Source organism: Manacus vitellinus, unplaced genomic scaffold (genome assembly GCF_001715985.3).
Source record: "Manacus vitellinus isolate BGI_N305 unplaced genomic scaffold, ASM171598v3 scaffold_15_pilon, whole genome shotgun sequence".
In the NCBI taxonomy this organism is placed as follows: domain Eukaryota; kingdom Metazoa; phylum Chordata; class Aves; order Passeriformes; family Pipridae; genus Manacus; species Manacus vitellinus.
In genome coordinates, this window is record NW_021939122.1 from 16,805,649 (window position 1) to 16,831,718 (window position 26,070).

General features: G+C 39.7%; 1 protein-coding gene across 8 annotated transcripts in view; it reads right to left on the reverse strand.

Annotated features, from left to right (window-relative positions):
• Positions 1-2,291: 2,291 nt before the first annotated feature.
• ABLIM1 (actin binding LIM protein 1) overlaps positions 2,292-26,070 on the reverse strand; it is a 146,325-nt gene continuing 122,546 nt past the window's right edge. For 2 of the 8 annotated variants that reach the window (XM_025894797.1, XM_025894795.1), the window contains 11 exons: positions 18,613-18,717; positions 16,316-16,363; positions 13,881-14,021; positions 12,125-12,216; positions 11,895-11,991; positions 9,846-9,907; positions 9,481-9,541; positions 8,514-8,521; positions 7,169-7,243; positions 4,118-4,198; positions 2,292-2,876 (listed from right to left, as the gene is read on the reverse strand). In XM_025894797.1, coding sequence (XP_025750582.1) covers positions 2,763-2,876; positions 4,118-4,198; positions 7,169-7,243; positions 8,514-8,521; positions 9,481-9,541; positions 9,846-9,907; positions 11,895-11,991; positions 12,125-12,216; positions 13,881-14,021; positions 16,316-16,363; positions 18,613-18,717 — 884 coding nt within the window. In that variant the 3' untranslated portion in view covers positions 2,292-2,762. Of the gene's footprint in view, positions 2,877-4,117; positions 4,199-5,516; positions 7,244-8,513; positions 8,522-9,480; positions 9,542-9,845; positions 9,908-11,894; positions 11,992-12,124; positions 12,217-13,880; positions 14,052-16,315; positions 16,364-18,612; positions 18,718-26,070 lie in introns of those variants that run through there. The other 6 variants (XM_025894796.1, XM_025894794.1, XM_025894800.1 and 3 more) reach the window with 4 other exon arrangements.

The following is a 26,070-nucleotide window of genomic DNA, read 5'->3' on the forward strand; positions in this document are numbered from 1 at the left end:
CAGTTGATGAGGCAGATACAAATTACCATGTCATTCTTCACAGCCTAGGAGGCTAAGTTCTCTTTTCTTCCCAACCTTTTTTTTTTTTTTTTTTTGCATAGGATGCAGAGGTGAGGAAACAACATGGCTTAGTCATTTCTGAAATGACTGGGTAGTCTATTCATATATGTTGTGAGAAGTTCAATAGTAATCTAGAGATGGGGACAGAAAAATGCAGACTGGCAGCTCACATCCTTGAGAGACCAAATTTTCAGATCTAAAAGGTGTATTGTCAAGGTGACTTGGACTAAAAGACCCGTAATGCCTAACAGTTTGAGAGGCAGCAGCACACATTGTCCACAGGATGTAGGCTGAACAAAATTTGGAGAATTTTAATAATTTAAATGCATTAAAACTCACATGCTCATCTCAAAATTAAGCCACACCTTGCAGGTAACACACCGAATTTCTGAGACCCCACCATTCACTAATTCCCTGACTGTAAAACACTGCTGTTCTGCAATCATATGGATTTGGTTTCAGCAGTCACTCAAAAATGCATCTGCCAGTGCCCCTAACTAGCACTTCTCAGTGCTCCTCTAAAAAGCTTTCAGATGCATGTTCTGAAAAATAAAGTTAAAACATGTTACATTGATTCTTGCTGCAATCTCAGTACTACCCAGAGAGCTCACTCACTCACAAGTGTGTGTGTCACAGTGTTCACTGGGGACTTCTGTTCAGTGGAGACTGTGGTGCTGGATCTCCATGGTAGGATGTTCTCCAGCTTGTCCCATAGACTCACCATTCCCTCAGCCATAGGAACGTGGAGCAGGTGGTGATCCCTGGTCTCTGTCTCTCATATACTGAATCTCCATCTCAGACTTTATCAAAGGAACCACAGTGATCTGTTGCATCTGGACTTCCTAAACCAGCAAAGAAGAGGCAGGATTTGGGCTGCCCTGCACAGTTCATGGTGAAATGTCATTTGGTGATACAGAGAACTCAACACAGTGATACTGAATCTCACAACTACACGGGACTTTTTCCCCTTCCTAACTTCCAGATTTGAACACCAATGTCTCACAGAACAGAAAACACAAAGGTTCTGATGTCTCCAGTGCCTGAAGTTTCTGCATTAAAAAGGAAACCTTGATATTCTTTGACAGACACAGAACCTAAACGACCCCCTCCCCTTATCAGGAGACAGGCTCATTAGTGCAGTATGCATTGGCAGTTAAGCACCACAGAAGAGAAAAAGCTGACCTGGCAGCCACAATGCACTCATTCAATTATTTTGGTGCTCATGTCCTCCTATGTATAGGACTTGCCCAGAAGCAGTTAAGGTATATACAGGCAGTTTTTTAAGCTGCAGCATACTGGAAGAAGACTGAAAGCAGTAAGGAGTTCAATGCAGCTCAGAAACTGTCTTGCATGATTACTCTGTCTTCAAAAACCAAGTCAGGCACAAAGGGAAATAAAAATAACCAAGGCTGGAGCTTTGATGCTTCAAGAGAGGAAAAAAAAAAAGTCTGTGCCCTCTTTTCCAAGCACAAGTGAAAAACTGCATTAACTAAAAAGAGTGCTTGGCCCCATGCACTGTGCCATATCGACAACAGCAACTGCAGTTTAATCAAAAAGCCTCTATTGGCAGAACGCGGCACCTCGATGGTACCTTTTAATTCACAAACATCCCTCCCTAAGAGGGATGAATTTGCATGTTAGCTTGCAGAGAACCTTCCCTGTCAATGTAAAATCCTACAACTCCACTGCAGTCTGATGAGCTGTACTAGTAATCACTAGCAGGGAGTTTGTCCCAAAATCTCTGGGTGCAAACCAGGGCACACTTAAAAAAGCATTTTCTCACTCTGTCACTCCCACTCCCACCCCCACCCACCCATCTCCTGGAGTAAATTACAAGAAAACTGACTCTTCTCCATCATTCCCGTTACTTAAGTGATCTTAAATTATTCAAAGGACTGGTTACTCTCCAGCCTTATTAATTCAAGCAGAAAGTGTGGAAAAGGGAAGACTGACAACACACACAGCAATTCACTTCTTATATCCTAGCAAATATATACAAGGAATCCATTTTCCAGAAATCCAACTGGTACGTACTGTAAGTGAGCTGAGCGCCCACCGTTGCAGGTTGTTTCACATGAAGAAGATGCCATTGCAAAAGAGTGCCAAGAAACAGCGGGGTGAAAGACTTATGTGACCATGTGGATAAGTTACAAGGGGCTTCTCCTTCACTACAGAGCACCTACCTATCTTCCTCTCCGTATATACACACATATATACACACACATACACGCACACACAGAGATAGATGGATAGATATAAATACAGGTGTGCACACGGGCAAACACGCATACATATATATATATTTATATATGTATATTTTCTTTTCCAGTTCTTGGAGTGGTTACAACTACTTTAGTCTACAAGGCATCCTAAGGGCACTTCCTGGCTCTAGCAATAACGTCCATCATATTGTGGAGAGAAGTAAAGGGAGTATCATTGAGGGAGAAGAACAGAACAGTTTTCTATCTTGTATCATATCATGTAACAGGTCAACACCCCTGAAAACTATCGTTGTTTCTGAGCCCAGATTTTTTCTCTCTGTGTTCCAGGAGGGCAAATGTTCATCTTGTTCAGTTGCTGTGTACAGAGGTGCCACTATGTGATTTTCCCTTTTTGGTGGATAAGTAGTTGCTTCCAAACAGTGTGGACTGTATGATACAGCATCCTATGCATCATTTTTTGTTGGTTTGTTTAAAGGGAGATTAAAAGAGTTTTGCTTTTTTCTTCATGTCGTTGCGTCTCCAGAGAGGTAACTTGTCAAACTCCTGTATCGTCATGCCAAATATTTCTTGAAAAACTTCAGGCGCTAAATGACGCTTTGAAAAAAAATAAAATAAAAAAAAAGGAGAAAAGGCAATGGTCAGTCAAAGCCAAAGAGACACAAGAGGAGGTAGGAGTTCCTTAGGGATTTCATGTTGCTGTGTAAGAGCCATTGCTGGAAAAAACAAGGCTTTTGCAATACATGTATCCAAGTCCTCATGAACTCGGGTGCCCAATGAATCAATTAAAGTTTTAAGTGTGAGAAGTTTACAAAGGAAATCAGTTGCTGAATAAGCAAGAGACAGAAAAATTATTTGTCTGAAGTCATCCAACAAGAACTGACAGCCCAGAGAACAAAACTAGCTCCTGCATGCCCCTGTCCCAGGCTTTAGCAAGTCACCTCTGCTTACATGTGGAAGTCCAAACAGACACTGGGCTTCAGGAGAGCTCTGCAGGAGGGTTGCAGGTTCACATACTACATTCGAAGTGCTGAGAAGAAAGATGTCTGGCCAGACTAACTGTCCAGCACACTACTGCTAGTGAAACATTTTTTGGTGCTGTCTGTCCCGTGCACAAGGTACTTCTTGTCTAGCCACTTCAGAGTTCACTGGATGGAACTAGAGTTCCCTGTGGCACTAATGTAATACAGCTTTGAATTCTGACTAGTGATCACATACCTAATAGTCTAAAAATGGGCATAAACCCAAATTACCCAAATTTTTGTGGCTTCTTCCATTCATCTCCACAGAATATTAACTAACTACAAACGACTTAAACATCTCCAGGATTCCATTGGGCTGCTTAAGTCTTTCTAATCCACGAAGTTGTAAACTATTTTTATTTGTTGGCAGAGATTTAAATTCTTGTATTTCTGGATATCATCCAGTCTAACTAAGTCACAGCACTCATGACTTTTGATTGTCAAGGATGGCTGACACTGACTTTTAGGTAAAAGATGATCCAAGAACAAACAAAGTATTGCTCCATTCCAATATGGCACCTATGACACTTGTGCAATTTTGGGCTTTTAACAAATCCACAAGTATATTATTAAATGCTTGAAAACATAAGGGGTGAGAAGCTCAGTCCATGAGCAGGGAGACAGAGGCGTGGGGCTCCCAGCTCAGCACAGTTAATGGAAATAAGGCTGCTTCCTCCCAATGTCTGATTCCTCTTTCCCTGATTAGTGCTGAGAAATCTTCCCCGTCTAGCCAGGACCCACACTTCAGTGTTTCAGCTGTCACAAACGATAAACAACTTCAGCAGGAAAGAGCATTTAGGAACTTGCTTCTCTTACCTCAAGCCTGGTTCTGTCTACATCTTTTAGTATTTTATTTCGCCCTCTGTTGGTCACCATGAGTATTTCATATGGAAAAATCTGTTAACAATGTATAAAAGGGGGAAAAAGAGATATTTATATTTATATTTATAGTCTAAAGCAGAAAGAACAAAATGTGTCTCATTTTCATAAACACACAAACACTTGTTTTCTTTTTCAAAGGAATTAACAGCTTCTTTTTTTCTTATCATTTTTTCCTAACGTTGCATGGAAGACAAGCCCATCTGGACATAGCCAGGGCTTGTTTAGTATTGAACTGCCTCATATTGTGAAGCCACTATGTACTTGTCCACCCCACTCATTTTTATGTTGTATATAATACATCGTCTGGCTTTGGTCAGATAGAGTCCTTCCTAGTCAATACACTTTCTCATCCATCAATGTAAAAATTTATTAAGGTAACTGCATTTGCTGCTCATTGGTCTAATGGTCTAAAGTGTGGACAGCTCTAAGGACAGACAATTAGTGAGCAGACTTAAGAAAAAAAAAAGTCAAAAGTTCAGATCTCTGAATCAACAAGATATTAATTTGTCAGTGCCACTGCATTCAATAGAATTTATCACATAATTTTCTTCACCTTTTTGGACAGTTAAAGAATTCAAAAAAACTGCCCACTGTGTTTGCTGGCTGTGCCATACACACATGGATTAAAGGAGATACTTTTGTAGACATATTTGTCCTAAGCATCTTAATCTGCTTCAGAAGAGTATGTGTCCAGCACATCTCCCATTAACATTCCCCTTGATTGCCCTTTACATTGCAAAGACTGTCCAGAATTTATACACAGTCAGACATTGGCACATAATCAATTCCTGATTGCATGTTTTACATGCACAGGTTCTTTGAAGTAAAATGTTTACTGTCAGTGGGTCTCAAATCAGCCTAATCCAATAGATACAATGCTGCTTGGAAAGGATTTGGAAAATCTCAAAATCAGTTTCTGGAATCATCCCTGGCAAATACAACTCTCTTCTAGGATTTTTCTCCTTGGGCAGACATTTCCATGCCTGGAATGACTTAGGAGAGCTTATGTTCCATCTGCCAGAGCCTCTCTAGAGTCCTTCTCATTGCATGTCTCTGCAGAGTGGGAAAGCAGCATTCCCAGACCCCTCATCCAACACCTATTGGGGTCAGTGAAGTTTTTCCGTGAACTTCAGTGGCGACTGGCTCAGCCTTTACTGTCATTTATGGGTCTTGTCTTCCTTGCCCACTGGGAATAGGAGTGAGACAACCAAAACTCTTCTGGAGAAGTAGCTATTATCAAATGTGATTAATTACCTTATTTTAACATCAGAAGAAATTCAACCTAATCAATTTTTGTGCAGTACTCAGCAATTAAGTTCATTCCATTGTTAACAATTGTCCCAATGAACTTTTCAAAAATATAATAAATAACATTCAGGCATCAGTGAACACACCACTGAGTTTATTGTAAGTAATAATAACTTAAATAACGTGTGCTTACATACCAATTGTAAGATATGATTCTTATGAGATTCTGACATTGTCACAATTGTACAATTAAGTCTATACTTGGAATTACATTGTTTATGTTTGATACTGGAAATGGCTACCATATACAGCATTATAGGAAACTAAAATGTAACTTTTCATATTTAAACAGGCAGAGTTTAAGTCAAGATCTACGGTCATAAGTACATTTTATATTTAAATATTCATAACAAGGCATGTCTCAATCTGGGTTGGCAGGATGCACAAATTCTGTCCTTTCTGGAAAACCATTTGGTAAGATTTGGTCCTTCTTAAGGTTACTAATTTTTGCATGTGTTTCATGCTGACTTTGAGTTAGCTTCTTTTACTTTATCAGGTTTAAGTTACTGTTGGCCCATTGACATGAATAAAAATAGTGCCAATTCACACATGCTGAGGATCCGGCATCAACTTTATAAACATCAACAGAAAGTGTTCTATTATCTCACCAAAATTGCCATAAATTTTATCATTAATAATACTGACAGAATTTGTCACCCAAAATAACATTCCAAATCACTGGGTGCATCAACAGCAGTGGTGGCTTTAAGAATTTCTATTGCACTGAAAGAGAAATTATTTGGAATAAAAAGTAGTAGCTCGGGAGTTGATAATGTCCCCAGGGTCTTATTTATATAATATATAAAACCACTTGTAACTATACATTGCTCTGGGGTCTCAGCTTATAAAGCCAGGGTTATTGCCTTGTACAGTTTGTCTGGAGGTGACTCGGAAGCACACGTAGTGATCTGGTTTGCAAAACCAGCTCCTCACTTAACTGTAGAAATTCTGATCCTTGTAAATTTAGCAAAATCATGATTTCATGGAAGGTTCACCAGCAATAAAGAAAGATTTAAAACACAGCTCTGGTTTAATTCCCTCTATGTATTATGTTCATTTTTGACTCAGGCATCTCTAGACATAGCTGTAAAAGCATTTTAATTTGTATATTAAATTATAATTAGCTGACATCGTCTCTTTTTCCAATGAATCTCCTGGAGAGTTTCTCACATAGGGAATTCGACATTATTGACAGGTGGTCAGGCTAACAGTGCCAAGAGCTAAATAACAGATCCAGACAGACATCCAATCAAAGATCCATGTATTTCCCTAACTTTTACATTATGACAGCCTCCACAGTGTGTTGTGAGCCACAGTATTCTGCATCACTTTTCAAACTGGACAATTCTGAGATCTTCCCACTGAGTCTGGCCTACTGCTTTGGCTAGTGAAAGTCTGAGAGAGAACTGCCTATGAGCACCTTCAGTATCCTTCAGTTTGTCTCTAGAAAAGCTTCCTTATCCCAGGAAGCACCCCTAGCTGCCCTCAGCCTGCCTGAGCACTAACACCTGTTAACAGGCAAAGTCCAGAACAAAGGGAGAGGTTTGGCACATAAGGAGCAGGGACTGAGGTGAGGTAAAGAAAAGTAAGGGAACTAAGACATTTCCCATATTTTATCTGCATTTCACAGTCAAATCTTCACTGTCTTGAAGGAAAGTGAATAACATCTGCACTTGCCTTTGGCTCCAACATGTTAGGCATAGATACTCCTCTGTCCATTCTCATTCCAGGGACATGACCATCCGGGAGGGACTGCATCAGATACAGGTATACATCAGACACATAGGTTACACACACAGAGGGTAAAGGCACTCAAGTAGTGGTGAAAACAAAAGTGAATTTGCCCTGAGACTTCCTTCAAGTCTTACTACTTGGTCTTATTTTATAGATCATTGCCATGGCTACTACACTGTTACTTCTCTGAGGCTCACAGAGGGATCCTTCAATCCTCTCTGCCACCACAGCCTCCTGTCACTGCCAAGGCTGTTGAGAGCTTCCCACTCACCAGTATCACTTCCCAGCTGGATCTGGGCAACCCAAGAGAGTGGTAGGCCCTTTCCCACCCCAGTGACTAAGTAAAGTTCTTCTCTAGTCAAATACAAAGAAACATTAATTCAGATCCTCCCCAACAGCATACAAAGCTCTCTTATACCTCTGGGCTTTCCTTCCTGTCATTTACTGTATCAACTGAGGGACTTTTTTTTTTTTTTGTCTCTACAATGGGAAATTTTTACTATGAACACAAATGGGGATAGGGTAAAAAGGTGCTGTTTTTGACACAGGTACTGTTTCTAAGGAAATAACATTTGGAGCACAATACACAGACAACTCTCCTCCCCTCCCATAATCTTATTCTCTTTCCAATCATCATGATTTTGATACGCCATTAACAAAATATCCAAGTAATTAAACTCTTTCTCAAACTGCAATTTCATATTGTGATTGTGCTGAGGAGCCAGTTAGACTCAAACCATTCTGGAAAAAAACCTGCAGGCAGTATTTGAAGTAAAAAGGTTTCTATTTGCAAGCACACCTCTTTCTGGCTCATCTATGATGGCAGCACTGTAGAAAACTATTGATCAGCCATCTTGTCTGGAGAGCAAATTCCAGGGTAAAAATGAAGAGTTCAAAGCTCCTGCTATGGGAAAAAATTGCCTCCAGGAGAGACTTTCTATATGTCTCTGGGGCCAGTACTAGAGAGTCTGAAAATAAATCCACCCTCACATGTCCAGAGATGACTACTACAGATAACTCATGTATAAACAGACAGTGGATTTTACAGAGCAAGTCACAGAACTGGTGTGAGCTGCCTCAACCCAGCTCTGGGGAGGTAACAAGGAGGAATCCGAGGCTGTGCCCATTTTTTTGTTGATAAGAATCTACATTGGTGATTATGCCTAAACATGCAGGAAAATCAAAGCTATTGTCTTAAGAAACCCTTCCCTGTAGCAGAAATTCAGACTTGAACAAGTAGACGCTCTAGGTTCTGCTGTCAGTTGATTGATGAAAACCCGTACTCTACCTGGAAATCTGAAAAGCAAAAGAGAAGTCTCATCAGCTTTGGAGCGTGGAAGAACAGGAACCAGTTACAACCTACCAGATAATCCTTCTGTCTTCTGGTCTACCTGATCTTTCCAAAATCCCACCTGATTCTCTAGGGCTAGAAACATCTCTAATTTTGGACTTAGTTTGTAGATTCAAACACTCCAAGTATTGCAGTCCTTTTTATTTTGAGCAGGCTTCTCATTCAGGAAAAGCAGGTCCCTTTGGAAATATTAAGAGATCCACAGCCACAATCAAGTGAATAAAGAGCCAATAAAAATTCAAATGTGCAGAGCAGGATTCAGCTCAAGTAACTTCTGTCACAAGGTAGCTGTCTAGATTCCTCCACAGCCTATTAAGAGACTCAAGCACCAATAGAAGATGCCTGACCATAGGGTACCTGAGACAGTCAGGATCAATCTCACTTTGGAAAATAGCTCTCTCTCTCAAAACATTTCAAAACATTAACTCTCAAAGTTTCATAACTTTCATAAATGTTACTGTCAATTTTTATTAGGCAATGACTGATACCACATCTAACTCAGTCATAATGAAGATCATGAGCAGCAGTGGGGATTAGAAGGCACTATCCTCCTTTCTTCACTGTGGCACATTCTTCAGACTGCATGGTGCATGGTAATTTTCAGAGACAGAAAACACCATGTCAGAACTCAGTTCATATTCCTGATAACACACACGTTACTCACTTGCAATCTGATCCAATGCTAAAGCAGTCCCTTGGCATAAACAAGATCAGTTCCACATAGCAGCTTTGGCAGAATAAACCCAATATTTTCTACAGGTATTTGAACTGTTTGAGTTAATTGTCAAATTTACCAGAGGAAGTTAAAAAGTATTGAGCAAATACAAAGCAACCACATCCACAACTTTAAAATAAAACAGCAGAAATGATCCAACACCGTAACAAAAAGGCTCCTCAGCCTTACCTCTAACAGCACCACTCACATCCCCATAACTGTTGTACTGACCAAAATCTGTAGACACCGGCTGTAAAAGGAAAAGAGGGATATGCACATAAATTCACAATTCATGACTTCACAAGCAGGTTGGTATATGGGCAAAATACATTGCTTTATGTCTTTTATTTCCCTCAGAATTTTCACAACATTTCTTGCATCGGTTTCTTGCTTTTTTAACAATGTCTGAGGGAAGGGCAATTAGGTTTTGTCTGACTTCAGCTAGTCTTATAAGAAATATTAATCAAACTGAAAATCCAGTATAGTTAATATGGAAATAAATACCATGGATAATTAAAGCCACCTTTCACTTCTCAAAATCACCATTTTCTTACCCTGTGAAGTCCATTTTTTCCATACCCAGGGAGAGAAGAGGTTTTGGAGGCTGAAGCATGTGCTGTTGGATGAGGAAGGGAAAATATTTTACTGGAAAAATCCCATGGAAACTCAAAAGTTAGAACATTTGAGGAATGAACTAGCATAAAATACACAGTTAAAGTAGTCAAGCAGATACACAACTGGATACACTGACTTTAAGAAACTAATCTTTCAGCTCAAACTCAACACAAACTTTCATACACTCTCTAAGTTACATGCAGCTTTATTGTGCCATGGTGGCAGATCATCAAGAAAGGGCACTGTGGTTTTGCCAGGTTCAAAATCAAAATATTCTCCACTGAGTTGAAAGTAATGCTCAGGGATCAGCCAACAGTGCAAAATAACTTTTTATTCCTTATCTAGATAAGATTTTGCTGTGCAACTTAAGATGGGACCAAGATAAAGTACACAGAGAATCCAAGATCAGCAGTATTTGGACAGGTTTCCTGTTAAAGTCTCTCATGCAGGTCCATTCAGTTCCACTCTCCTAAGTGGCACATGTGGTTTATATATCATTATACCCTCTGAGCCTTTCATGAATTGAATGAACCTTTCTATCCTTCCTACTCAAAGATTATTGCACTCATGCTCCCAGTTTCTGCTGCTGCCCAAGCCAAGATGCACATGACCAGCACACTCCATTCTCTCTCACTGACATGCTGCAGCTCGCCACTTGTTGCTACAAAGAAGAAAAGGGTATTAGTTTTGGTCCTGTAACACTGCAGTTGACAGATGTTTGGATACTGACTTCAATAGGAGAACTATGGGAATGGGCAGTGCTAACTGAATTCAAACAAGTTGAGAATTTGGCATTCTAAACAAAAATTATAATTATTGAAATGTCCAGAGTGTGTTTTTAAACATAGATAAAAACGTGGATAAATATAAAGACTGTTAGCATAGCGATCAATCGCAACTCTACAGTTAATACAGTTCCTTCAGACAAGATCTTCCAAATAAAAATGCAATTTTTGGTGGTTTTTAATGTTATTTTTACCACAGAACTTGAGGCACTATTGCTGCCAACAATTAGCAGTTTTGGGAAAGATGCCACCGATTCCACAAAAGGCAGCTGATGGCTGCACTGATTATCCCTGCAAAGAGGGACGGACACAAATAAAGGAGTCCTCCATCCTGTGCTAAGGTTAATAAAGAAATCATAAGCTCTGAGTTGAGCAGGTAGACTCTGGCCCTGTAAAAATTACAGACAGTGAGGAAGAGCCACAGGCATCCTTTCCAAGGCCATCAAGGCAACACACTTCTACAACAGGGAACACAAGGAAATCTTGGTCTGCTTGGCAGCTCCTCCAGAGACTCCAAATAGACTCATCTTGTCCCTTCTTGACTCAAAGTACAGCTGCAGTGTTACAATGCACAGTGAATGAAACGAGTGAAATAAAATCTCCAAACCCTTCTCTGGAGGTCTGAGAAGGCCACAAATGTATATCAAAATGTGGGATGAGGCAAAGATTCTAAGCCACCAATTAATCAAAGTTAACTTTTTTGCTTTTGCTCTGGAACAGAATACAGCCAAATCAAAATGTCGGCCAAGGTCAAAACTCTGGTTGTGTTCAAAATATGCAGCTCTTCTGGTCAATGTTGCTGATTTTCTTTCCCTGGGAGAAGAGACTAAATAGGAACAGGAACCATCAGTTTAAGCAAAAGGTGTTATTGTACTTGAATAGCCCAGTCTATTAGCATGTATGCAATGTGACAGTCACCAAACACTTTAGTTCATTCCTTATTTATATTAGAACATCTCTCTTCTTAGAATTGCCTGAAAATCCTCAACTTCATATTTCTTCTAATTAAAATCCAGCCATGACACTCCCACCCTCACCAAAACCAGGTAAAGAATTAGGCCACTCTTTCAGGGCAGATCACCACACATACACATATCAAGCAGTCTTCCCAGTTGTCTCTCTTCTGGGACACTGCCTGATATGTGTAAACATGTTGTTTATTATTCACTGTTCATTATTAGCTCTATTGCCTACATTAATTACCTGGAGAATCGTAACGACTGGCAGAAAGGGCTGACCTACCGCGACTCTCCTTTTCCATCTCTTCTTTCAATATTAACTGTCCCAGACCAGAGTTGAGCTATAAATGGCAATTAAAAGATATATCAGTAAAATAAAGCTGATCAAGACAGTGGTAGAAATAGCTTACAGAAAACAAAGGGGCCCTTTCTGCAGGATGTTCAGAAATAGCATGAAGACAAATTCATAACCACCTTCATGAGCTGCTCTTCCTGCAGCTGCCGGCGCCTCTGTAGCTCCTCATCATCTTCCTCTCTTCCACTTGATCTGCGCCTCATGTCAGCTCCTGCTTCCATAAAACCACAGTACAGAGACAGCTTTGTGTACCAGTGCAACCACAGCTTGAAGATTTCAATGCCAGTTCAAAGTACTGGTCAGTCTGATTTGCTGAATAAACAAAGCAGTAATTTCTTGCAAAGTCAAAAGACTTTTTCAAAGCTCACTCTTAATAAAACTCACTTGGATAGCCTGCCTTATGGTTATCAGGCTTGCTATAAAATAAACAAGAGCTTAAACTGCACGTGAGCTCCAAACCAAGCAATGGTCCTGGATGCAAAAGCCAAGATTCAATGTAATAGAGAAAAGGAGCTCACATTGCTAGTTCTAGAAAAATGGGGTTTAACAGCACCAGTAACTAGATCAGCAGCTGAAAACTTAAAGTCTGATTTACATTTACACTTTTATCTAGACTCAGAAAAGCAAATCTGAATTAGCATTTCAAATGGAAAATTAAACTACAATAGTCTCCTAAATGAATACTCATATTTGAAATAAACAAGGCATTATTTTTAGTCTTAAATGAAGTAAATTAATTTGATCCATTGGATAAAGCTAAAATTAATTAAGACACAGGTGTTTTACCTTTTAGTTCCTTAGCTTTTATTGAATAATTTTTATTTTCTTGAATATTCTTAAGAAATAATCCAATTTGGATGCCAGGACTCTTCCATGACTACATAGAATGTGATATTGGTGCAACCATTTAGACAGCAGCTGTATTTTTTTCTGCACAGGCTATATCTGATATAGTTATTCACCAACCCTATGCTGGACAAACTCAGTGTTTCAAGTATGTAGATGTTTCAAATATACAGATGGTTTATCCCTGTAACTCATGTTTGTCAGGCTGCAATCCTATCTAAAGAACATGTTCAAAAAATTGCTGCTGCTGCATGTGCAGCCCCTTCAGTTGGTCACTGTGCTCTCCCACCCTGTGTCTTCTCTCCCAGCACTTCTCTGAAGATCCCACTGTGATGAAAGCCATACATTCCTTCACAGAAACCTGAAACAAACACCACCTCAGTGCTTCAGACATGTCTTCATGAATGAATCAGGCTAGACAGCTTATTTTATGCTATAGGGTCAATGAAAATTAACAGAGAAAAAAATACAAAGCAAAAAAAAAATCTAAAATGATGATGCACATGAATTAAAGAAAAAAAAATATGTGTAGTGCTATGACACAGAAGAAAAATACAAAGTCTCTAAAAACAATAACTCTGAAAATCAGGACTTATTTAGTCTGTTAATTGTTCCAATTCAGACATTGTTTCTTGCCATGAAATTAGTCATGTGGTTGGAAGCAATAATATTTTCTGTGGCATAACTACTATTAGATTAGGACTAAAAGATTAAATAGAATAACTGAAAGAAGTCAGGCTTGTGTGACACACCACATTTTTTAAGCTACTGCACTAGAGTTCACAAAATTTTCCTATGGGCTAATCTGTGTGATCAGTTCCAAAGTCCTTTAGCAAAACCTCTTCTACTCAGCGAAATTCAACAGTTTCAGATTCAGACATTCAGCGTCTCACCAGAAGAGCTGCACTTCGTGGTGAACATCTGGAGTGGACGCCACCTTTACTACCCATTTTTACAGCTCCACTATTAACCTACTTTGGTTACCAGTACCTTTCAAGCCGCATCGTTGTACCATTTGCTTTTGCATACCTATGGCAGCAAGGGAGGGAGGACCTGGCCAGTGGTCCGTCTCAATCTTTGGTATCTCGTTGGGTGCTGGTGCATGAGCTGCTGGGAACTTGGAGGACTTGATGATATCCTCGGAGGACTTGCTCTGTGCTGCCAAAGCAGCTGCATCTAGATGGCAATCAGGGAACTTAGCTATGTAATAATCTGTATCGATACAAAGGTCTTCCTTACTCTGGCGAAATTTTATACTTTACAAGTAGTTAATTTTCAGAAGTGAACACTTTCATGTTTTGCTATTCTAATTGCAATTTGAAGCAAGGTAATGCCTTTCTCTTGCCAATAGACTGGAATCGAACCTTCCTCTCCTCCCACATTCCCACCCCCAAAATAACCCCAAATCAGCTTTGGATTTTACTAGGGTTTCACAGTGTAAGAATGATTAGGCAAGAGTGAGAAAATTCAGCCTATGAGTATTCATCAATATCTCTTAAGGACAACTGATTATTAATGAAGATGAACGCAGATTTATGCACTGATCTGTCTTCCCTCTAGGGCAAGAAAACATATAGTTCAGAGGAACAGTACTAATTTTAACACTACTGATGATAATTATTTCTGTGAAAAGCTGCAAAACAAACAAAAAATAGAAACCTGAAACAAATACATTTAACTAGGGGAATTTTTTTTCTGCTGCATGCTCTTGCTTATAGCATGCAGTAGTAGCAAAAGCAGATGTAAACTTATTAATAAATACTAAACTCCATTCAGATCAACTTGGCAGGGAAAGGCACTTGCAATGCACTGAACCTCATCAATAAAATAGCTCAGCCATGGGCATCCACTTAAGATTCCATTCTAAGCCAAAGTCTCATAAAAGCATGTGAGGATGTGCATTATGGCTTTCACTTCTTGACATTAAAAAGCAAAAAAAATCCAATAGGATTCAGTTTACATTAAACCCAGCCTTAACTACCTCTTAAGATGCAAACTGTTAGCTCAAATCACCTTCACTTACATGAAGCTATTGTATCAGAAGCAACTGTGCTGGACTTTTTTTCCTTTTCTCTTTTTGTTTTAAAAACAGAAAGACATCTGTTAACAAAGTGATGCCCTGTTTGCTCATCCAACACGTTCAGGGTAGTTTAGGAACATCAGTATTAGATATCATTGGTAATTCTGACCAGTTTATGACTGGGAAAATCTAAGCATAATTGCAGGCATGGAGGAAGCTGGTCAGAGTTTACAAAAGCATGACTTCAAACAGTACTTACGTATTAGAATTGGTGATGTCAGAGGTTAAACATTCACATGTTAATGGGAGGTGAGGAGATACATTAAAACCATAAAAATAAACAGAAACAATGTTAAGACTTTTTCCGAAATGAGCATATGGTTTGAAACTTAAAAAAAAAGAAAGGAAAAAACCCTGATGCAATACCAGAGCAGTGTAATTTGCAATTCCTGACTGCAGAATGGACTTCTGGGCTTTCCTACTCAGCTCAGTTCAATGCCTCTCAGCCAACTGTTCATCTAAACCCGCTAGAACTGTTAATTTGCCACTTAACCCTAAATACACTTCACTGGATAAAAAGTCTGCAAAAGGATGCAAACTCTCAAGAGTCTTTAAGAAGTGGAGTCATCTGTCTTTCACCACAGTGAATAAAAATCATCTCCTATGCACAGTTCTGTGTTCACAGGAGAAGAGAAGAGTGAACACACTCCATTGTAACGGGACCTTGTCCTGCAGTACTAATGACAGGCAAGGCAGTGCCCTTCTGCCATCACTGGTGTTTCAGATTTGCTATAGCAACATCTCCACCAAAAAGTTTAGTTCACTAACACTGCTGTCCAACTCAGAATCCAAACCCCTGGAAAAACAAGTACAGTGTATACCTGAGCTGTCTCACAGGGCCTGAGAATCAAATTAGCCCTGTCAGTGATAAATGTCACCTATAATACCTTCACTAATTAAAGATTCTTATTTGAAGCCACAGATACATTCAGAATTCCAGTCTGATAATAGCATCTCCATCTTTGCTGTTGAAGTAAATTATTATACTGCGTCTGTTTAAAGTAAGGAAATTTCAAGAATTCCCTGTCAGAGAAGAGTTTGTTGTTAATGCATTTTAACACGGACCAGTACCTGTATTTTGAAAATATAAATTTAAAGAAGTGAAATATTGAAAGGCATCATAATGCTAAAGAAGCAGCAAAATCCCAGCTAGTGGCAATTTTGCCATTAATATCCACATGGCCAAGATTAAACCATATGATCCAAATGAAACAACATGCTTTAAAACATAACCACTTGGCAGGACATGCAGTAACAGCTGTTTCAAACTTCGACTACTAAACTTATGCTTACAAAGTAAAAACTGAATGCTTTTCACTAATCTGCACACCTTATAATTTAGTTGACATTCCAGTTTTGAAATAAAAAGGGAAAGATCATTTACCGTGCTGTTTGTAGATGGGCGGTTTCCTGTAAATGTTGACACCTTGATCTGTGATATTAAGACACAGAAAAAAAGGGAATATGAAAACTACTTCGGTTGTAGATAAAGGTAACTCCAGCACTAAAACAACACACAGACCAAATCAAGGATGTAAACAAGAAAAAGCCAGAAAGCTATTTCTAGTATTATACAAAATCAGATTATTTAAAGAAAAGAAAATATAAGAACAAGTGAAAAGTCAAAGACATGTGGTATGAAGTCCTTTGGAGCTGATTCTGTAACATGTAGATGCATCAAGTCATGATTTTAAAGTGGAATAAGTTAGAGAAGAAATGTAAGCAGGCAAGACATTTCAATGGTGAAGATACAAGCCATTTGGGGAATGGCTTTTCCCATTCCCAAATAACTTCTGGGGAAAATTGTGCTTCAGCTCAATTTTCTTTCCAACTGACTGGCTGGATTGAGCAGAGAATGCAGTGAGCCTATGATTCACTTCAAAATCCAGAGCACAAAATACCTGCCTAGGATACTGTTTTGAACAGCCACACTTCAGCAAGTCAAAAGGGATGCTTTATGCAATGTTTACTGATATGCTACTAATTCTCAAACCACAAGGACAGATTTCCTTTTTTTTTTTTCTGGTAACTTTTTTATGTAAAGCCCACCACATTGTATATCATTTATGTAAATCAGAATAAAAACATTTCCCAGAACTCTAATGCAGTAAATCTACAGCATGTCTAAAAGATACCATATTTTTACAAACAATAATCTAGGACAGGAACCGTTTTGTTCCAAACTACCTTCCCACCCAAGCCAACACTTCATGTATTCAGCACAGCTACAAATACAAAAGTTAATCCAAAATCAGTGCTACAGTGAAAAACTGTGCCAAAATCTTATTAGAAGACCAAAACGAGCTACTGGGAATTAGAAAATTAACATCAGAAACCCATTTTGCTACTTTGTTCTGCCTGAAAAAAGTTTTCAGTTACAACAGAATGAAAGATGAAAAGGAATTTCAGAAATACATGCGGTGTATCACAGAGCCAATTAAAGTGCTACAGAAGACAACCTTGCCTTTGGCATTAAGGAAAGCTAACCCTAAAATCTATTGAAACAGAGGCAAGTCCTGCTCTGCAGAGCCCTACATCCTTAACTATACAGGCAAAGGCATTGCACTCAAGGACACTATGGTATCTCACTCTTGTGTGTGATCTGTTATGGTCACTTGACCAGCAAATAGGTACAAACATCACAAGGGCAGTCATGCAGTGCTTTTGCGCACATCTACACCACAAAGCTCTAAGTGGGACAGGAGCACAGCTCCTTCTGTGGCTGCACCATTCTCCCACCGTGCTCGAGATTATCACAGCTATTCATGCTTCAGCTTACGCAAGTCCAAGTGAGCCAGGTTAGCGTAAGCATTAAACCAGCCAACCTTAGCCAGGCCAGGTCACGCTGGGGCTGAAGGGAGTGCACACAAACAGTTTATTTGCCAGATTTGAGGAATGGAGGAGGAGCTGTAACCTCTGGCAGCGTGGAGGGACACTAGGCTGAAGGGGACCTGAAGAATAACTGGATATAATAAGGCTTTCAGCTAGCACTGATGCAGTCAGATGCATGTCCACAACCCTATGGGGACACAGCCCCATCCCAGATGATCTTCTCAGATGCTGGAATAACTCTGCAGCTCACTTCAAAAGAGAGACTGCCTTTTATAGAGAGGACATCCTAAGGCATATACATATATATATCCTCGTGGATCTGCAGGTACGCCTGAGGACACCATGCCATTGCACAAAACAAGTAAAGAAACATCCTCACCTGCTTTAAAAAGAAGGAACACTAAATTAGAATTATTGGGTTCAAGACTGAAACAAGTCACAGCAATCTGAATGTACAACATATGTAATGGTTCACCGGCCACTTCTTTTCTGCATGTCAATCAAAACCAACTCCTAAAATTAGCAGAGCTATGCTGGTGCTCATATGGTGCAACTGGGAGAAAAATCAAGCCCTACATAGCTCATATACAGCTTACAGGCCAAAACCAGACTCTGAAAACCAAGACATTCTAACAGTGAAACACCTGACCAACAGAACAGGCAAAAATCACAACGAAGCCCCACATTTCTTAAGGCACTACTCCTCTCAGCAAGCCGAGAAGCAGTTCCAAACCCTGAGGGTGAAACCCATGGTAAACAGTGTGAAACGATGGAGACAAGACAGAAGTTACAAAGGCTACATTCTACACTGTGACAGGACACCAAGACACATACAGTGCCAGCTCCTACCTGGAACATGGAAATGTTTAGGGGCCTGAGCGTAAGTTGGAGTGAGAGGGCGACTGTCAGGCCGATAGGGGACAGGGGAGTTCCGACCGCTGGACGGCTCATTGCCTCCAATGAAAAAATGGAGAAAACAAAATGAGAAGAGGGAGAGCAATTAAAAAAAAGAAAAAGAAAAAAAGCAAGCCCAATCACACCCAAACAAAACTGGTGGAATCAAAACTTCCAGGAAGAAAAGAAGTCGAACCAAAAATATAAATACAAACAATAAGGAGAACTGGTAGCCCTGGGTGACTTTTTTTATCTCCCTGATATTCCTGCAGAAACAAAAATTCATGTTCAGGCTGGAGTTGAGGTTTGAGCAGCTCAGACTCATTCTGACGGCATGCAGGCAGGAGCTGTGTGCTCAGAGCCGGTGCTTAGATGGGCAGTGAGGAAAAGAAGAATGGAAGGTTACTTGGCAATCAATTTTTAGTATGGAGATTGATATTTGGAATTCAAAGGCGCAAACATGGAGCATAGTATCAGATATGCAACCGAAAGCAGATAGAAGCAGATGCTGGCAGTTACTACAGTTCACTAAACCAAAAGTGTACAGAAACTAGAAACAGAAAATAGCTGCTAGCTCACTTGGCCCATATCAAAAGGCATAACTGTTCATTACACACTCTTTCACTGGTTTAGAAAAATTCTGATATGCCAAAATAATTTGTAAAGCAATGCAGCCCATTTGGTGGCTGCACCCACATTGCTGGTGACACTCCAAATCTCTGTCAATGTCAAACTGGGCTCTGATGACAATATTTCACCACTGCTGATTTAGCAAACCTGAATCTAATGCCTAAAAACCTTAGTTCCATTTTGCACATACTGTTTGTTCCACTTGTAGGATTACTCTTACTGGGACTACTTTGCCTCCTAACAATGCACCTCAGCAATCCAACGGCCCTGAAAGTTCCTATGTCTTGCCAGAGCAAGAGGGCTGTTGCAGAACCATGCTGGTTGATCCCCAAGTATCGAGACTTAGCAGCCAGATATCCAAACACATGGCTCTGTGTGTACCTTAAAAGAATGCTGCTGCCTTTTACACTGCCATTCTTCATACTAGGGAGAACCATCCGCATGGGTGCTTATTTTACATGAGTGGGGATGATCACAAGTGAAAAGTAGGGGAACATCAAATCCCTTCCATTTTTCAAATATGCACAAAGGCTTAGAAAACCTTAGGAAAGCAGATTAAGAAAAAAATGGAGTAGAGGGGTGGTGAGAATGATAACAAGTACAGGAGAGCTATAAAACACAAGAAAAAGGAAATTGCAGGCCTCCTTTCACCTACAGGATTCCTATGTCCTGTTAGATGACCCAAAACCTTGGACTCAGCACATTTCTTATTTATATATTTGGGGTGGGAGATAGGTGTGGGAGCAGAAAAAAAGAAGTTTTCCTTACAATTTAAACAAAAAATCATCTTTTACTTGAACAGGCATCTGCCAATTTAAAAGGCACCAAAAGGGAGAAAAAAATGCTCTTTACAAACCTTGCTGAAAGAGATGTGCCACAGAGGCCTCTGCCAGTATACAAGTTAGCTCATCTGCATATAGATGTTTTATAAATTACATGCCCATTTCAGGGGGCTTGGTTGTACAAAATTTTTCCAGAAGAATGCATGTGCAAAATTCTATATTTACCACTTTGACATTTCAGCCCTAAAAGACATGATGTTCTTTCAACCACATGACTTGATAGTGGTTTTCTAATTCGGGTGCAGCAATGCTGAGCTTCTGGCCAAGTAACAGTAAGTGCTAGGTTTACTAACTCTGAAAAGCAGTATGAATGATTAATTAAAACATTTTTGCCATATCTCAATCTATCGTCCGTTACTTAGCAATTCTACTTCTCCAGCCTTTGAGATATTGTGATGGTGAAACACCTCACTTGGTTAAGCTGATTTTACTTATGTCTTTTGTTTGTATTGAGAAATTATGAGTTACTTTTCAGCAAAATCATTATTCTATAAGGCAAAAAACCCCCCATCAATATTGATATAGTCTCAAGATATAGAGACATGTCACTCTGCCTTTCTGCTTCCATTAGCAATTAGTTCGCTCAATGAAAGAGAAGAACAAAAGGGATTTATTGACCTGTGGACTTGTCACAACGAAGGAGTCACAAATACATTTTACCTGTTGGGAACTGGGAGTCAAAATGTGGGCATGTTCAATTTGCAATGCCTCAATCACCAACGCTAAAAATACAGGGAAGAAATCCTTCTTATACCCCTCCCTATTTCAGCTAGATGCAACTCAGCATGCATAAATGTGTGCTGGCTAATCTTGTATCTGGGACACAGATAATTTGTTTAGAGAGAACTGGTAATGCTGTATAATGCATCCAGTACCAGACAATTACTGTGGTACCATCCTGCACATGATCTACAGATGTCTCTGCTGGCTTGTATTTCCTGGGGTTCCTGTGCAGTCTCTCCCTTCCTAATTACTCCTACCAATAGTGACAAATAACTCTCCTTTACACTTTCTAGGATGGCAGACTCATTACCTCCAACCTCTGCAAGAGGGAATGGTACATCTACTTAGCTTCTCATTAGACCATCCCTGAGGAGACCACTCTCAGAACGAGGCTTAAGTGCTTCAGATGCAGCTGTAAAATTACCCACAGTTTATGGAAGCAGTGCCAACATCTGCAGAGTGTGCATATGCACACAGGCAAGCAGAGCTCCTGGCTGCCTGCACCTGCCTCCCAGGGCCTGCTTGCAGCTTTACATAAAAGTAGGGTCTCTGCATGCCCTGAATTTGGGTTCCTTGCTATGCCTGCACAGGAATGCCTCTCTCTTACTGTCTCAGATATACCATAACTACTGTTAACTCCCCAAAGCAACAAGAGCACTCCACCAACACCAACGCAGAAAGAACTAGATCCCACATTCAACATAAAGTTGGATATGCATGTGTGTAGGTTGGGGGGGTTGGAGGTTAAGAGATAACAGAATAAACTTAATATAAAAATCAATCCCTAGAGCACAGAAGCCTCAGAAGTGAAATTTAGAGGCTTATTTTTCCTTTCATTCTCTTTGCTCCATCAGGGAGTTCTTGTTTTCTATAGCTCAATTTGTTAAGCAGGTTGCCATAGCAGTCAGGAATATAATTGCTTGCCTATACACTGCACAGTGTAATGCAGGTTCCTGCTGCCTTCTGAAGTGCTCACCACTGGGCTCACTGTGTGATTCACAAGCTCAGTTCACAGAATCAAGACAGAAAACCCACATGCAAACAACACTGAGCCTTCTGTCAGCTTGCAGTATAGTTGCTCTACTTCTCAATAAACATAGGAAAACAAGCTCAAAAATACCTGAAACCCTAAGTCCTATCCAGGTTTTGTCAAATTATCATTCGTCATCTTGTCCAGATGGGTAGCTCTTATTTCACACACAAAACTGAAAATAATGGGACAGCCAAAACGGCTGTTTTCCAGAGCAGAACTTTCAGCTGCATCCACAAAACCCTGGAAATAGTTATCATGTACAGAGATTATTTGATTTCAGAAAGATGCCTCAGGGAAGGAAAGCAGGAACCTGTGAAAACCAAGGCGCAAATTCACAGTAAAGGTGGGTAGATTCCTCAAGGGAAGGGTCTGTGAGCAAAGGAATACACAATACTTTGGAGCTCTCTATATGGAAATCTTATGGGAGCTCTGCAATACACTTGAATGCCTTTGAAAAATTCTAGGCATGTGAGATGAAATCCTGGCTCTCAATAAGACTTTTGTCTCTGATTTCAGAAGGGTCAGGGTTTCTTTCATTTGTGGACTTGTTTTGATTCTTTTATAGCAAAGATAGTACTTTATTGAGACAAGACCAAATTCAATGGGGAGTCCAAATCAGATTAGATGAAGTCTAAGCTGATGCATATTACATGCTTTTCCAGCTTGTTCAACATATATGTTCCATCAACAAACTCTCACTAAGACTTTCTGAGGCATATTTAGTCCCTTTCACTCCTCCAGTTTCTTGACTTTTGCCTTTAAGCCTTATGTTGTATGAAAACACACTGAAACCAGACTAAATGCCTACTTTTCTGGCTTGATTATACAAAATAACACAAGTGAAATGTCTCATATAACACTTAAATTATCATTATGCCGTTTGGAAATCACACCCCTTTACCAAAGCAGTTTAGGCATAATCCATATTTTCTGACTCTTAAAAGAAGAAACCCTAAAACTACAGCTTTATGAGATCTTTCTTACAAACTTACATCAAGTTCACCTTCTTGCTAAAAGTACAAGTGAGAAATGCTGACCAAGTAACAAGGTGACCACATGATGCCTCTTTTTTGAATCACTGCAAATATATCCATCACATCAAATTAACTCCAACAGTGCTACTGTCCTCATTACAGATACATTTACAAGTTCTAATTCCTTATTAGACACAGAAGTGCTACTCCAGGAAAAGAGTGCAGCTCTTCAAACTCTGAAAACAGACACCTAGAATACCCAAGGCAATCCCTTAAAGGTAAGAATATCAGGGAGCTCCATTAGATTCTGGCAGCCAGTGCCAGAATGATCTCCCTTTTCTGCTGCACTCTGCTTCTTTCTCTCAGCCAGCTATTTGGCTGCTCTTTCAGTTCAGCCAAGTGAATTACAAGACATGGGTACCTGCTACTTGCCCCTTCTCACATGTACGACATCCTTGGCTGGTGAACACTGTCACAGTGACATGAACTGGAGCTTTCAGGAGCTTTGCTGAGTTATGACACACAAATGATGCTCAGGCCTTCAGAAAATTGTGGATTCTTACAACATCTTCCATGGCATATCTGATAAAAACCATCCCCGCCCCTTTGCCTACAGCGCTTGCAATCCCACTTGGCCTTTTGTGCCAATAACTGAGAGAGACACCTGATCTACACACCAGGTAATTCTTTGAAATCTGAAAACAATAAGCATGGATTTCCAATAGTTCTTCTCATTTATCTGTTGAAGAAGCTATTTTCTCAACTGAAAAAGAATGAAAATGCCACTTGAAAGAGTGTGAGCATTAATTTTTATTTACAGCAAAGAAATGTTGAAATTGCAAGGACTATGAATTAACTGCATGCTGAAATGAGCACTGTATCTATTTTTAAGGGTCCCAATTTTTTTAAGTGAGGTATTTTTTTAATAGTGACATAATAGGAAGGTGGACAGTGCAGATTAACAAAAATCATCTAAGAAAAGGCAAGAATAAAATTAGTAATGGTGATCTGAATGCCTAAAGATGTATGATGTTGAGATCTATTATCATTTCTTGAAAGTTCATGGCAACAACTTTCTTGAAACTGCTTTTGATTATCTCCAATTTATGATTAACTACATTCATCAATGCTGCCAGATTAGAATCTATGTTCAACTTACTCAGCTGCCTCTTTTTGAGTTCTTGAGTGATATAAGCTTGTGACCTTCTCTCCCAAAAGAAGAGATGGCCCAGTCAGAGTGCTCCAGTAGAAATTAACATAAAACTACATTCACAGAAAGCAAGAAACAAAACTAAAATCTTATTGAGTTAAAAATGAGTTCCTTGAAGGGATACAACAAAAGAACAATCCTTTTCCAAAACAAATAATGGGAAATAAAAGATTTAGTAGAAGACTAGATCCTTAAATAATGTAAATCATTGCAATGCTACTGCCTTTAGCAGAGCCTGCCAATTCACAGTAGTTGAAGAAAGGCCTGGAGATTTTAATTTTACTTTGCTGGTCTCTAATCATTGCCAATGTGGATAATAAAGATTAACTGCATTGTTGCCATTGATATGTATATAACCTTTTTCTTCTTCATATTTTTGATCACCTTACTCTCATTCAGGCAATAGTGTAGTCAATTTTTCAATGCATGCTTTAAGAATGTGGAACTAATAATTAAATTTTGTATGCTAACTGCTGAAGTGATTGTTATGCACTGCTTTAGAAAGAAGCTAAACTAGGCACATACAGGTTCTAAATAGAAAATGACAGTGGTTTTCTGTGTATTTCTAGCAGGTAAATGCTTGGTGGCTCTTCAACTAGGGCCCTTAGAAATGACATATTTCCTCCAAAAAAGGACATTATGTCTATGCTAACGTAGTTCTAAGTGCAAGGGCACATTTCGAGGCATGCTCAGCTACACAGCCAACGACCACCTTACAGAGATACACCTTATCAGCTTTGCCAGAATGCTAATAAATCTCCAGCCTGGAGGGTACTCCCTGGAGAGGCCTGGCTCCTTACCTTTGACATGGGGAATGAAGTGGTGTCGGAAGGGGGAGTTGGGGCGGGAGTCATGGTGAGAGGAGCTGAGACTGCTCGTGCGCAGGTAAGACAAGCGCTGCACACCAGTAGGGAGCAGCTCTGCGGCAGCAGGGAGTCGGGGGGCAGAACACAATGAAAACAAAGAAAAACAATAAGAGAAAGGCAGGGAAGGAGGCTTCAGAGGAAGGGAAAGAAAAAAGGCATTGAACAATTAGGATTCTGAAAAGAAGGAAGGAGAAAAAAAAAAAAGGTTAAAGACGTACCGAAGGGTTCATAAATGTTAGACAAAATTACAGGAAGTATTAGAAGAGAGGCTTAGATTTGAACTGCATCACTAATTTTACCATAACATTATTGGCTTAATGAGCTTCTGATCTATGCCTTGTTACCTGAAAGTAGCTTGCTACCAGCATGCAAACATCACAAACACTGACACTCAATTAGTTAAGAAAGCAGCTGGTTTGGAAAGTGCCTGACCAAAAAATGTCAGCCAAGAGGCATGCAAGCTGTTTTCTATTGTTTTAAGACATTCCAAAAATGCTGCCAACATCAGCTAGGGCACAGCAGGAGGAAAAGGCTGCAAACTTTTTCAGAGCTTGTATGTAGCACTCAATTTTTGAAGAACCTTATGCTGACAACGTCAATACAGCAGTTCACTTCTCTCTCAAGGGCTAGCTGGGAGCAAAAGAGAAGTTATCTGGGGCCACTGGGTTTATTCAGGGAGAAATTATTCTTGCAAATAACATGGTGAAAAGAAGTGCCATTAGGAGAAAAAAGGTAAATATACATGTGCTATTATTCAACATGAATAATTATTGTGGGAAAATAATTACTGTAGGAAAATTATTAAAGTAGTATTAGCAATTACCCCAAAGCAGGGTAGAAAACATCAGATGATGAATTTGATAGCATTACTTCTCTGTCATGTGAGGAACAGTAACAGGTGAGTTGAAGATGAGAACATCTGAGCAGAGATAAGTTTGAACAAATATCTTCTCAGAAAATCCCTTAGGGTGTGGACTTTCTGAGAAGATTTTATATTTGGATCCAAACTGTGGCTTGAGCCCATTCGCCCATCACAAGAGTTACATCAACAGAGACTGCTTCTGGGGAAGGTCTTTGACTGAACACAGACAGTAAAACTCAATCACAGTAGAGTCTGGAATAGGACCTGGATTTG